Raw genomic sequence first — 15,226 nt, forward strand, 5'->3', positions numbered from 1 at the left:
GTTGAAAGTTGATAGTAGCAACTTTGCGGACTGAGTCTGTAAAACTGAGGATTGTCCCCGTTGATGCGCAGAAGGCTTATGTCTTTAATGCACCACTCAGTGTGCTGCACCTCGAGCGTCGTCTGTGGATGTTGTGAAACACCCGGCATACACGTTTCTGATGACTGCGCGATAGTTCAGTGCAAAATACTTAATGGCTTAGAAGCAAGGCGCAGAAGACGTTTTGAAACGTCACGGAACATAAGAGATGTTCTAAAGAGACAAAATTGATATTTCATGCTCGTGCCCTTGTTGAGAGGTATGAGACCTCCGACAAGATTCTTTGTCCACGAAGTGAAGGAGAAAAACTCAATCGTTGAGCCTGTCCTCAAATTGTCTGAGTACGACAATCGCTTGAATCCAGTGGGAGTTAATCTTCCAGATGAGATGGTGATGCTTCTCCAAAGTCACTGCCACCAAGTTGTGAGAGCTTCGTGATGAACTATAAACATATCAAGGATAATACAATGATCCTTGAGCGATTCGTGATGTTTGACACTGCGAAAGTAGAAATCAAGAAGGAGCATCAGTAGTTGATGGTTAGTAAAACCACTAAGTTTCAAGAAAGGCAAGGGCTAAAAGGGATACTTCGTGAAACGGCAAAACAGTTGTTGCACTAATGAAGAGACCCAAGATTAAACCCAAACCCGAGACTAAGTGCTTCTGTTATGAGGGGAACGGTCACTAAGGCGGAGCTACCCTAGATGCTTGGTAGATAAGAAGGTTGGCAAAGTCGAAAGAAGTATATTTGATATACATGATGTTGATGTGTACTTTACTAGTACTCCTAGTAGCGCGAGGGTATTGGATACCGGTTCGGTTGCTAAGTGATTAGTAACACGAAATGAAAGCTACGGAATAAATGGAGACTAGCTAAAGGCGAGGTGACGATACGTGTTGGAAGTGTTTCCAAGGTTGATATGATCAAACGTCGCACGCTCCCTCTACCATCGGGATTGGTGTTGAACTTAAATAATTGTTATTTGGTGCTTGCGTTAAGCATGAACATGATTAGATCATGTTTATTGCAATACGATTATTCATTTAAAGAGAATAATGGTTACTCTATTTGCTTGAATAAACACCTTCAATGGTTTATTGAATCTCGGTCGTAGTGTTACACATGTTCATGATATTGGTGCCAAAAGATACAAGGTAATGATGATAGTACCACTTACTTGTGACACTACTGCTTGAGTCATGTTGGTATAAATTGCACGAAGAGGCTCCATGCTGATGGATCTTTATACTCACTTGATTTTGAATCACTGGTGACATGCAAATCATACCACATGAGCAAGGCCTTGTTTTCATTGAGATGAAACAAGATAGTAACTTGTTGGAAGTAATACATTTTGATGTATGCAGTCCAATGGGTGCTGAGGCACGCAGTGGATATCATTATGTTCTTACTTCAATGACGATTTGAGTAGATACAGGAGTATTTACTTAATGAATCACAAGTCGGAAATATTGAAAAAGTTCAATTCTGTTTCAAAGTGAAGTTCGTCGTAACAAGAGGATAAACTGTCTATGATATGATCATAGAGATGAATATCTGAGTTGGAAGTTTTGGTACACAGTTAAGACAATGTGGAAGTTGTTTCGCAATTCATGCCACCAAGAACACCATGGTGTGATGGTGTGTCCGAACGTCATAGTCGCGACCTATTTGATATGGTGCATACTATGATGTCTCTTATCGAATTACCGCAATCATTTATGGGTTATGCATTAGAGACAAACGCATTCACTTTAAATAGAGCACCGCGTAATTCCGTTGAGATGACACAATATAGACTGAGGTTTAGAGAAATCTAAACTGTCTTTTCTCGAAAGATTGGGGCTGCAACACTTATGTGAAAAAGTTTCAGTCAGATAAGCTCGAACCCAAAGCGGATAAATGCATCTTCATGGGATATCCAAAATAGTTGGATACATCTCCTATCTCAGATCCGGAAGCAAAGTGTTTGTTTCTAGAAAACGGGTTCTTTCTTGAGGAAAGGTTTCTCTCGAAAAAATTGAGTGGGAGAGTGGTGGAACTTGATGAGGTTATTGAACCGTCGCTTCAACAAGTGTGTAGCAGGGCGCAAGAAGTTGTTCCTATGGCGCCTACACCAATTGAAGTGGAAGCTGATGATAGTGATCATTGGAGCTTCGGATCAAGCTACTACAAACCTCGTAGGTCAACAAAGGTCGCGTACTACTACAGAGTGGTAGGGTAACCCTGTCTTGGAAGTCATGTTGTTGAGCAACAATGAACCTATGACTTATGGAGAAGCAATGGTGGGCCCGGATTCCGACAAATGGATGGAGGCCATGAAATCTGAGAGAGGATCCATGTATAAAACAAAGTGTAGACTTTGGAGGGAATGCTTGATGGTAGTAAGACTATTAAGTAAAGATGGATCTTTAAAAGGAAGACAAACGATGATGGTGATAAGTCACTATTAAGAAAAGCTCAACTTGTCGCAAAGATGTTTCCGACAAGATCAAATAGTTGACTATCATGAGACTTTCTCACTCGTAGCGATGCTAAAAGTCTGTTAGAATTATGTTAGTAGTTGCTGCATTATTTATGAAATATTGCACATGGGATGTCAAAACATTGTCTCCTCGACGTTTTCCTTGAGGAAAAATTGTATGTGATACAACCAGAAGGTTTTGTCGATCCTGAAGATACTAACAAGTATGCAAGATCCAGCGATCCTTCAATAGACTGGTGCAAGCATCTCGGAGTTGGAATATACACTATGATGAGATGATCAAAGATTTTGGGTTTGTACAAGGTTTATGAGAAACTTGTATTTCCAAAGAAGTGAGTGGGAGCACTGTAGAATTTCTGATAAGTATATGTGGTTGACATATTGTGGGTCAGAAGTAATGTAGAATTTCTGGAAAGCATAAAAGGTTGTTTGAAAGGACTTTTTTAAAGGAATACCTGGAATGCGCTACTTGAACGTTGAGCATCAAGATCTATGGAGATAGATCGAAAGGCTTAATTGAAGTTTCAACAAGATGCATGCCTTGACAAGTTTTTGAAGGAGTTCAAAATAGATCAGCAAAGAAGGAGTTCTTGGTTGTGTTGTAAGGTGTGAATTTGAGTAAGACTCAGAACCCGACCCCGGCAGAATAAAGAGAATAGACGAAGGTCGTCTTCTATGCCTTGGCCGTAGAATCTGAAGTATGCCATGCTGAGTATTGCACCTGATGTGTGCCTTGCCTCAAAGTCTGTTGAGAGGTACAAAGAGTGATCCATGATTGAATCACTAGCAGCGGTCAAAGTTATCCTTAGTAACTAAATGGACTAAGGAATTTTTCTCGATTATGGAGGTGGTTAAAGAGTTCGTCGTAAAGGGTTACGTCGATGCAAGCTTTGACACTAATCCGAATAACTATGAGTAGTGAAACGGATTCGTATAGTTGAGTAGATATTTGGAGTATTTCCGAATAGCACGTAGTAGCAGCATCTATAAAGATGACATAAAGATTTGTCAAGAACACACGGATCTGAAAGTTTCAGAACCGTTGACTAAAACCTCTCTCACGAGCAAGACGTGATGAGACCCCAGAACTATATGGGTGTTGGATTCGTTGAAATCACATCGTGATGTGAACTAGATTATTGACTCTAGTGCAAGTGGGAGACTGTTGGAAATATGCCCTGGAGGCAATAATAAATTAGTTATTATTATATTTCTTTGTTCATGACAATCGTTTATTATCCATGCTATAATTGTATTGATTGGAAACACAATACTTGTGTGGATACATAGACAAAACACTGTCCCTAGTAAGCCTCTAGTTGACTAGCTCGTTGATCAAAGATGGTCAAGGTTTCCTGACCATAGGCAAGTGTTGTCACTTGATAACGAGATCACATCATTAGGAGAATCATGTGATGGACAAGACCCAAACTATGAACGTAGCATATTGATCATGTCGTTTTATTGCTATAGTTTTATGCGTGTCAAGTATTTGTTCCTATGACCATGAGATCATATAACTCACTGGCACCGGCGGAATACCTTGTGTGTATCAAACGTCACAACGTAACTAGGTGACTATAAATATGCTCTACAGGTATCTCCGAAGGTGTCCGTTGAGTTAGTATGGATCAAGACTGGGATTTGTCACTCTGTGTGACGGAGAGGTATCTCGGGGCCCACTCGGTAATACAACGTCACACACAAGCCTTGCAACCAATGTGACTTAGTGTAAGTCACGTGATCTTGTATTATGGAACGAGGAAAGAGACTTGTCGATAAACGAGATTGAAATAGGTATGCGGATACTGACGATCGAATCTCGGGCAAGTAACATACCGAAGGACAAAGGGAATGACATACATGATTATATGAATCCTTGGCAGTGAGGTTCAAACGATAAGATCTTCGTAGAATATGTAGGATCCAATATGGGCATTCAGGTCCCGCTATTGGATATTGACCGAGGAGTCCCTCGGGTCATGTCTACATAGTTCGCGAACCCGCAGGGTCTGCACACTTAAGGTTCGGCGTGTTTTATGCGTATTTGAGTTATATGGTTGGTTACCGAATGTTGTTTGGAGTCCTGGATGAGATCACGGACATCACGAGAGTTTCCGGAATGGTCCGGAGACGAAGATTGATATATAGGATGACCTCATTTGATTACCGGAAAGTTTTCGGCATTACCGGGAATGTACCGGGAGTGATGAATGGGTTCCGGATGTTCATCGGGGGGGCCAGCCCACCCCGGGGAAGCCCATAGGCCTTAGGGGTGCCGCACCAGCCCTTAGTGGGCTGGTGGGCAAGCCCAAGAAGGCCCCTGCACAGGAGAGAAAGAAAATCAAAGAGAAAAAAAAGGGGAAGTGGGAAAATAGAGAAGGACTCCACCTTCCAATCCTAGTTGGACTAGGATTGGAGGAGGAATCCTCCTCCCCCCACTTCGGCCGACCCCTGGGGGCTCCCTGGAGCCTCAAGGCAAGGTCCCTCCCCTCCCTCCTATATATACTGAGGTATTAGGGCTGATTTGAGACAACTTTGCCAGAGCAGCCCGACCACATACCTCCACGGTTTTTCTTCTAGATCGTATTTCTGCGGAGCTCGGGCGGAGCCCTGCTGAGATAGATCACCACCAACCTCCGGAGCACCGTCACGCTGCCGGAGAACTCAACTACCTCTCTGTCTCTCTTGCTGGATCAAGAAGGCCGAGATCATCGTCGAGTTGTACGTGTGCTGAACGCGGAGGTGCCATCTGTTCGGCACTAGATCGGAACGGATCGTGAGATGGATCGCAAGACGGTTCGTGCAACGAATCGCGAGATGGTTCGTGGGACGGATCGTGTGACGGATCGCGGGACGGTTCGTGGGACGGTTTGCAGGGCGGATCGAGGGACGTGAGGACATTCCACTACATTAACCGCGTTTCTTAACGCTTCTGTTGTGCGATCTACAAGGGTACGAAGATCGGAAATCTCCTCTCGTAGATGAACATCACCATGATAGGTATTGCGTGTGCATAGGGAAATTTTGTTTCCCATGCGACGTTCCCCAACACAAAGGACACGCAGTCCTTGCCCAACACTTGTGGTAAGTCTTCAGGGTAGACTTCCAAACCCTCACAAACTCGGTCACCCGGCGATCCGCAGTTGACTACTGGATACTCTAGACCATGACGCCTAACCGTCTGGAGGATGCACAATCCTCAAAGGTAAAAGGCTTCAGTTCCACACAAGAACAAATTCTTCAGTGATGCTCAATCACTTGGTTTTTGGTTTGTGGTTTAGTGTTTGGGGTATTTCCTCACTGATGATTTACTCTCGAAGACTCTAAGGAATTTGGGTTTCTCTAAATGACAAGTGTTAGTTTCTCTCGGAGCAGCCAACCAGCTAGTGGTTGTGGGGTGGCTATTTATAGCCTCGGAGCATCCCAACATGATTTGACATAAATGCCCTTAAATATTATGACCATTGGTGTGGATAAGACCGGTGAGGTGGCGCAAATCGCGGCAACGGTCGGAACTCTCAATTGTGAGAGTCCTCATGTCTCTCATATTCCTCACTTGAGGCTTTTGTAGGTTTAGGCTTGGGTTGAGCAGCATGAGGAAATTCATTCCATAGTATTACCTCGACCCCCTTTAATAGTACGGTGTTCCTATGACTCAAGAGTAAAGAAAATGAAACAGAAAGAATAAATCTTCACGCTTCAAAGTCTTCGAATTGATTTTCTTTAGGACACACCGAATTCCTCATCTTCAATATCTTCATGAGAAATATCAATTTCATCGTAATTTGTTCGTGGTCAAAGTCTTCAAGCTTAGACCAATTTCTTCAGCCGGAGACATACATTTTTAGGGGTCGATATTCATCGTATAACTCAAACTCCTCAGCGACTTATAGAGTCTGTATACACTTATAAACACATTAGTTACTTAACCTATAAGTCTTCAAACCACCAAAATCACTAAGGACACTAGATGCACTTACACAGTCTAATCCTTTAAATATTCAATTCCGATGAGATTTAATAGGTCATCAATGGGAGGCTTGGTTAGACTTAATGATAAGACTCATGGATGTCCAGTTATGGGACGAGTCTGATAGGTTTCTGGAAGCTAAACAATAATGGCATCTTTACACTGAAATTAATATATTTGAACCCTATTGACACAACATCAATCTCCAAGTCGATTCATATCTGGAAAGTGAAAGTACCCTTACGAATCAAAGTCTTCATGTGGTTTGTTCACAAGGAGGTGATTCTTACTAAGGATAATTTGACAAAACGCAATTGGGAGGCAAGTAAACGATGTAGCTTTTGTGACCATGATGAAACTATTAAACACTTTTTTCTCCAATGTCCGCTAGCAAAAATATTATGAGAAACAGTTCGTATAGCCTTTAATATCATACCTCCCGATAGCATTGAAACATTGTTTGGGACGTGGCTAAATGGAGTAGACATAATTATTGCTAGACATATTCATATAGGAGTATGTGCATTGATTTAGGCTATATGCAACTACAGGAATGACATGACTTTTAACACACAAACACATATAATTTTTTTTCAGGTACTTTACAGGACATCGGCGTTGATCTGTTACACACTCATGTGAAACCAGGGAGGCTTTGGTTACTCGGTCTATCCGATGAGAGATGATTGCTCAGGATTTTACAACCGATTTGCATAGCAGTCCAATAATAGGATAGATGGTTACACATCTAGATATTTATTTTGGATTATTTTGCTGCTCCTTTAGAGCTTGTTGGGAACCATGGACTATTTGATTGCTTTTCTTTAATAAAATAGATGCATGCATCGTATTAGTGGAGAGGCCAAAGGGAATCCTCATTTTTTTTTAAAATAAATAAATGAAGGAATAATTCTGATCCTCTTGTCTCCATAATATTTAATGTATTCTTATGCAAGGTCTTGGCAAATGAATAAGAATCAGGTAGCATGCCATACAAGGTACGTACATCTGTACTACTAGAGCTTTTCAGCTGGGAAAACATATCTATACCGGCACGGTTTATACAGCCTCTCAACGAACAGACTAATCATTTTTACTCATCATAACTTAATACTTCAGTGCCTGAAGCGCTCTGCATGTCCATCCCCCTCCATCAGCAGCAGCACCACCACCACCAACAAGAACAACAACGTTGGCTAGCCATCTCGATTCTCACTTCATGATCGGTGGAGAAGCGTAGGGGCCATTCAGCCAGCCGTTGGCGACCATGCGGTAGGCGGCCTCGGTCATGTGGATGCCGTCCCAGCTCACGTACGCCGACGGGTTCGAGCACACGCTCGCGCCTGCCTCGCCGCACTTCTTCTTCAGGTTGAAGTTGTAGGCGCCCGACCCTCCGGCGCCGCAGCACGCTTGCAATGCCGTGCTGAAACCTGCAACGGCCGTCAAGTTCTTCAGTTAGACCATGCCACAATGGTACTTCGCAATGCACACACCATGTCTTATGGCGATCCTATGATGAGTAAATATGTTGCGTACGACTTTGGATCCATCTTCACATACCGAATTTTCCAGGGCTGACGACAAACTGCATTGCAGCTTTGAAGTAATCGCCATACATGATTTTGGTCTTTGGGTACTTCTTCTGAAGCTGGTCAAGCTGCTGCTTGAGCTCTCTGTTGTGATGGAAGGCCAGACGGTTGTATCTTCGGAGGCACCCGGTGCGCGCGTTGTAGTCAGACTTCTTGCTGCTGTTGTAGAGAGTCAGGTACAATGGGAAGCACCCGATCGGAAGAATTCCAGGCACCAACAGGTCGGTCGCGCCAAGCTCGATCAATTTCTGAAAGGAAGAAAAAAAATGAGCGCAAGACTATCAAAATTCCCATGTGTTGATGCACGTTTCAGTTTGCATCCCAAGTATAAATTCCAAACGGCACAACCGTTTGAAACCGTTGTATTATACTGACAAGCTAGCTTAGCAGAGAACAACTAATAAAGTAGTAGCAGTAATGCAACACTGACAGTACTAGTACAATTTTTAAAGATCAGTTCACTCCCACTGAAGTGTATGGGACTAACCATTTTTCTAGTGTCATGTCATGTGACAGCCACCGCATGGGACATGTGGTTAGAAAAATTAGAGTTCATATGTCATGTGACAGCCGTTTCATGATGGCGGTGCACATAGTAACAGATGATTCCCCATCTTCTTTACCAGCCATACATACTTTTTCCATGCCCATTCTCTTCATTGTGCAATCATGTCAGTTTGACACGAATTCGCCATCCAGACATCACATGGCCCACTACGCTAAGCAACAATGTGATGTACTGTGGAGCAACTCTATTTGGGGACCAAAGTACAGACAGACCCCATGGCACCTCGAATATCTGGTGTGATTTATGCAGGCGAAAGGGAAAAAAAAACTTTTCATACCAGTATAACAATTGCAATTTCATGTTCATCGCCTAGTCAGAAGATTCTCTATTATGAGAAAGATACCAAATGTGTCACATGTCCACGCCCCTATTTTAATGTCTGCAAATGTTGGTAACCTAGTGACTATCAGAAACCATCATACTGAGATCCCTAGATCCAATCCAATCAAATGTGCGCTAGCCCTATCCCTCGCCTACCACCACACCGCAATGCAGCCACCCCGCATGATTAAGCTCTCATGAGCTTAGGTACTGACATTATTCTACTGCCTGCATCCTAAGTACTACTACTTCCTCTGTATCAAAATGTAAGACATTTTTTTGACACTCGTACTAACTAAACTACTCCCCGGGGAAAAGAACTGAACTAAATTGCTCGGTCTCCTTACTGAACACTTCCTTGATCATCTCCACGCACCGGGTTTCTCGCAGCCGCTCATGCGTTTGTCATGCATTCCACCTTGCCAGCAAACATCTAGGTGTGACAGATGTGTGTTTGCCCGAAATTTGCACCCATCACACACTCGCATGATTCCCTGAATCTCCAAGTACATCGCACACTTGCGCTGCTTTTCTACTTTTTGCCATGTGTGTGCATTCCGTAGGATTTTCTACGGTTGCTATATGATGCAATGCGATGCGACCTGCATGGATTTCATACCTCGACGCCGTTGGCGATGGCCTTGGCGACCAGCGGCACGTAGGTCTTCACGTCGGAGAAGGCGACGCCGGAGAACAGAGGAGCATTGTAGTCGTTCCCCCCAAACTCTCCCACCACAAACAGGGACTTGCTGAAGTAGTCCTTGCACTCTGCAGTCAGCACAAGAAAATGAAATTCTGAACTTGAGATCTCCTGGTGGGAGGAACATGGACATGGTAGATGGTTCCACATTTGAAGAGAGTTTAAGAGGATCGGTGCCGGACCTTTCTCCGATTTGCAGAGCGACGGCTTCATCTTCTGGAGCCAGCCGATCTGGGTGTTGATGGAGCCGGTGTTCCAGATACGCTGGTCGATGCCATGGGCCTTGAAGAAGGAGTACTCCAGCGCCGTGGCGCCGGTGATGGCGAAGTTGGCCCCTTTCTTGAAGTCCATGCCATGCGCCTGCGACGCCGGCGGCAGCGGCAGGCCGAAATGCTCGGCTGCAAATTAACAAAAGATTCCCATCAATAAAAAGGAAATTTTACACGTAAATGCAATGGCGTATGAGTCAATCGGTCGCAGCAGTAAATCACCAGTCCTTTCAGTAAAAAATAAATCCGGTCTGCTTTATATCTTTACAGAGGAAAAGAAAAAGGAGCTTTAATTCGAATCAATACTTTGCTCTGGCAGAATGGAGGCAGCAATAATTTTCACTGTTGCAAAGCAGCAGCTCTTTTTACCAGCTTATTTTACCACTTGATTCCATCTTCTTTCCTGAAAGGAGAACTTGGGAGGCCTTTTTTCTAGTACTACCTGATTAGCCTTGCATCACGAGAAAAAATTTGAACACACACACTAGCTGGTTGAGTAGGAGTAGCACACTAAAGATGAGACACTGGTTGAGTAGGAGCAGCACACTAAACAAGAGTCAATTCCATCATGACCAAGGTCAGAGCATGGTCAAACAGAGAGAGACGTATCCATGGGATATCGCAAAGCCCATAAAATAAGCTCCACCGCACCAAAAGACCAAGAGGTGAGGGAAAGGAAGCGCGGGAATGCGGGATTCGCTGGCGGCGAGAGAGGAGAGGAGAGGAGAGGAGAGGAGGGAAGAGAATGGTAGACTACATACCGAGGAAGTCGACGACGACGCGGCCGTTGGAGCAGCGGCCGGTGGGGCGGCCGAAGAAGGTCATGCCGTAGGGAGCCCGCGCGGTGGTGAGCGACTTGGGGATGCCGTCAACGATGAGGTTGCCGGCGTCGGAGAGCGAGTCCCCGAAGCTGAAGACGGCCTGGTACGACTTCTTGGCGTGCCTGGCGTCGGCGCCGCCCGAGAGGCACAGCGCGGCGACGAGGACGACAAGCAAGCCCCGACGCTCCATTGCTGCTGCTGCTGTGGATGCTCTGGGTGTGGGTGTGGGTGTCGGCGGGCGACGCGCATGTGCTGCTGCGGGAGGGGGAGAGAGAAAGATGGGATCCTTTACTTGTGTGGCGCCTGCTCCTTTATAACTGCTGCTGAGTGGTGTCACTGCGGGAGTGAGGTGAGGTGAAGTGAAGTGTGTGCCGCTGCCGCTGCCGCTGGCCTGTCGCGCGCGGGCGGCACTGTTCGGCATGACCACCGGATGATGCTCGCTCTCGCGCGGTCCAACCGATTTAACCATAACCGCGCCATGCAGTACCACAACCGAAAAAAACGCGCCAAATCCTGTTCTTCAATGGGCAGTGCAGGCCTCGTCTCTCATGCAAAATGTGCATGATCAAGTTCCGCGCCATGAATTACTCCTACTCCTACTTGCCAGCCTGAGGTGAACAGACACGATTGTAGTGTAGGTATGGACTGCTGAAGAGTGGACTTTGTTTACTTGGGCTAGTACATACTACCACCGTAAAGACGAGTACTGGGTACTCCTACTATACCAACCAAAGTAACTCCACTATATTTCTAATAAGTAACTCTCCCCGTGCAGCCCGGGACCCGGTATTTCCCATTCCTCGCGTCGATCATAGGTTCACAGGCCATAATGAGATGCCGCCGCGCTTTCCTTCTCTCCCTGCGGATGTGATCCTCCACCATTCCACCACCATTATTAACTGGATCTGCGCGGAGCCAGGTGCACCCAGTCGTCCAGGGCTCAAGGCTCACAAGAGTCAAGACACAAGGGGACGCCTCCTCATCACGTTCGGGCGAAAACGGAGCTCCGGCTCGGACCCATGTCGTCTTTTTTATTCGCTCCATCTTTGATGGCAGCACCGACCGATCCATGTCGTCGTCTTGGTAATAACTTCCAGCTTCCCTTGGGCGCCCGTTTCTTGTTCAACCGCCCATTAAATTGTCTTTCGAGTCGGCGCCCTCGTGGTTTCCCTGAATCGCGCAAGCCTTGTCTTCGCCCCCTGTGTCCACTGTCCAGTGTGTGTGTCTGTCTGTGTGTGTGCAGTAGATTCCTGACTCAATCGCGGCTCCTGCCGTCTGATCGGCTTGGACCGGATCCAGGCCGTCCAGCTCTCAGCACTGCGGGCCTCATTAGTTTCTTGATGACGATTATAGTTGGCTTATGACACTCCATCCTCGCCGTGACGCCAACGGCACTTTGGTCCAACCAGGTCAGCACTCAGCACCCATGTCTCACCGACCGACTGAGCGAGCGAGTGATCTATCAGAGCAAGTCGGCACATGCATCCGAGACGGATTTGCCAGCGTCAGCATGACGTCGCTACGAGTAACAGACGAATGTTTTCACTCAACTCCCTTCCCAACCAGGGTTTCATTTTCACGTACCTGACCACCGGAGTGCATGACATGACTGAGAAACAAAAAACTAATCATCCGGCGTAGGAGTAGAAAGCTTGCAAAGGGCATTCAATCAGAGTCAACAAAAGTTGCCTTGCCCCAACTCTATGCGTCCAGCATTTGGCCCCATGGCCATGGTTTGCCTGCCCCTGCTGCTCCCACGGGCCACAGCTCATCTCCATCTCATCCGGACGAGCACAATGGCAGCCACTGAATAAAGGAAAAGGGCGCTGCGCGCGGTTGTTGAGCCATAACTGTTTGAGTTGGTCTGCAAGTGTATCCTACTCCTACCCATGGAGTGGCGAGTGGCCACGCTCCACTCCACTTCACACATGCGACCATGGCTTTTGCGTTTGGGACGGAAAGAAAGAGCGCAAAATACTTCGGCACGAGTTTGATAGGCTGCATTAGGTATGATCAGATTCACGCGGGTAGAATTTGGTCTGTTTGATTAACTGGCTCACATACAACTTGTGGCACATACGAACCGTAAAGCAGGCCTCGGTCTCTTGAGCCATGTATGGCGAGCGCCTGCATGCTTGATGAAGCGAGGGAGACGACGCAACGTCTCGTAACTCCCCACGTTCCTTCCGTCACCTTTCTTTTCAGTTCATACCCACTCCCTCTCTCTCACCTCACCGTCCGTTCGTTTTCCGCAATGGCAATGATGTCGTCTCATCGCGCCCCACCCACTCCATTCATCGCCGACGGCAACCCCATCCAAGAGAGGTGGGTTGCCCGTCTCTCCCTAGCCGAACTAGATCTAGCAGCGACACCCCGAGCTCTCTTTCGAGGAAGTACGGAACAAAGGGGTCCTCGGACCGCCGACCTATCTCTACGGGCCGGACTCATGGACTGATGTGTGACTATCATTAAAAGACCGAACTACAAGATGACATTGTGTTCAAGACGAAAACTTCTGAAGGCTTGGTGTGTGCTTCAAGTCAAGATGATAATATTGGCATGTGTTATTTACGGATGTAACCGACCTGATGTAACCCTATGTACCCGTGGTGTCTATATAAACCGGAGGATTTTAGTTCGTACATGATATCATTACCCTAGGGTTTTAGACCTCAACATATGATCTCGAGGTAGATCAACTCTGTACTTGATACTCCGTCATCAACATAAACAAGAGCAGGACGTAGGGTTTTACCTTCATCGAGAGGGCCCGAACTTGGGTAAACATCGTTTCCCCTATTCCTGTTACCATCGATCCAAGATCCACACCTCGTAACCCCTTACCCGAGATTTGCCGGTTTTGACACCGACATTGGTGCTTTCATTGAGAGTTCGGATGTGGGATAGCCAAAGGATCGATGCCTCGCCTAATCATCAACAGTGACATCTGCAACAGGGACGTCTTCGTCCCTGGACAGTTATTTGTGTTCGGCAGCATCATGTTCCACGCTGATCTAACCGGCTACCTTGGCCAGGTCGGAAACCTCATCCATGGTCAGGAGATCAGGTTTGGGAACCTAGAGTTCGTCACTAACTCCCGAGAAGATCTTATTCCGACGATGCTTTCAATCCCCTCGAAGAGCTCGCGAGTCCCATCGCTCTAATGATGGGGGTGGTGGATTACGCCGCTCGGGCGAGATCCGCCCTGAATATGGCCTTAGGGCCCGGACCCGTCGATACACTCGGATCATCTTTGGCCAAAGACAGCCTCGGCACAGATTCAAACGCCCCGGGAACAACGATACCGCGGATTGACCCTGCGCACTCCAAAAGCATGGACTCCACAGACATCTCGTCATTAAACGAGTTAGTCGGCCGGATCCAAGCCATAGGGGTAAATGATGGGCAATCTTCGGTTTATGATCGGATCGGGCTCAAACCCGGCGACAGGGCAATTTATGTCCGACCAATTACACACTTGGCCGCCACCATCGAAGGCCCGACCGAAGGTTTTCCCTCCCAACAGCCCGAACTAAGAATGGTTTACGTTCCGGTTCACGAGCATCGGGATCGCCCCTCCAATCCGGAATCTAGAAAAAGTTAGGGGGAGAACCTCGATTCGGCACATAACCTAGATTCCTTACGGCAATGTCCGGTCGATATTCCGGATCTTAAGCCCGACACGCCAGATTCCAGAATGACCATCGAGGTTGCAAACCCACATCCCATTGGGATGTAAAGTTTTTCATCACCCACCCCCAAGTCGCACTACAAGAAATATGCATGTTTATGACAAAAATATATTGACCATGGTAAATTGGTCATAGATCTATGACCAAAATTTACAAAATGGTCGTGGGCAGTCCAAGGAGGGTCCAAACTCTACACCGTTTTGACCATTTATGTCAAAAGGTCAAGGCCAGATTAATCAAATGGTCATAAACCAATGTATCATTATCCATAGTATTATTTCGGGTTCTTATTGACCAAATTAATAAGGTCATATGCTTGAATGGGTGTGACTAGGCAGCCACGTCATCTATTTTACTAACATGCATGGCCCACTTTACACATGGGGCCGCCTAGAATATCGAGAAAACAAAATAACATAGCGGGATTTGAACACCATATGTTTTGTAAAGGAACATAGTTTTCTTTCAATTGTTTGAGGATTCAAATTTCCTTCAAATCCAATTACATCTACAATTAACATATTTTGCTTCAAACTATTTCGTACATGAACATCTGCAATTATTATTTTTTGCTTCAAACCCAATTACATTTTGTTAATTGTAGGTGAAATGCGGTCTAATATTTTTGAAGCATTTTGTAGATATTTTCTTTCAATTATTTAAGGATTTAAATTTGCTTCAAACCACTTTGAAAGGAACATAGTTTGCTGCAAAAAAACATTTGATGTGTTATACGTGATGAAAAAATACATAAAAGAAACAAACCAA

General features: G+C 45.8%; 1 protein-coding gene across 1 annotated transcript; it reads right to left on the reverse strand.

The window, feature by feature from the left end:
- Positions 1-7,405: 7,405 nt before the first annotated feature.
- Positions 7,406-11,248, reverse strand: LOC123406930 (GDSL esterase/lipase At5g45910-like). Its single transcript, XM_045099945.1, has 5 exons — positions 10,707-11,248; positions 9,859-10,074; positions 9,596-9,744; positions 8,059-8,335; positions 7,406-7,928 (listed from the first exon to the last, which is right to left on the reverse strand). The coding sequence occupies exons 1-5, from the start codon at positions 11,233-11,235 to the stop codon at positions 7,711-7,713; spliced, it is 1,389 nt and encodes a 462-aa protein (XP_044955880.1). The 5' UTR covers positions 11,236-11,248; the 3' UTR covers positions 7,406-7,710.
- Positions 11,249-15,226: the final 3,978 nt, after the last annotated feature.

This window comes from Hordeum vulgare, chromosome 7H (assembly GCF_904849725.1).
Source record: "Hordeum vulgare subsp. vulgare chromosome 7H, MorexV3_pseudomolecules_assembly, whole genome shotgun sequence".
In the NCBI taxonomy this organism is placed as follows: domain Eukaryota; kingdom Viridiplantae; phylum Streptophyta; class Magnoliopsida; order Poales; family Poaceae; genus Hordeum; species Hordeum vulgare.

What these genes read in the sequence shown, in the direction of transcription:
- LOC123406930 (XM_045099945.1), bottom strand. Translation starts at nt 11,235, where the DNA reads ATGGTTAAATCGGTTGGACCGCGCGAGAGCGAGCATCATCCGGTGGTC. An exon ending in GCTCTGCAAATCGGAGAAAG is followed by an intron (nt 9,745 to 9,858) that starts GTCCGGCACCGA and finishes TGCTGACTGCAG; the next exon opens with AGTGCAAGGACTACTTCAGC. An exon ending in CGTCAGCCCTGGAAAATTCG is followed by an intron (nt 7,929 to 8,058) that starts GTATGTGAAGAT and finishes CGGCCGTTGCAG; the next exon opens with GTTTCAGCACGGCATTGCAA.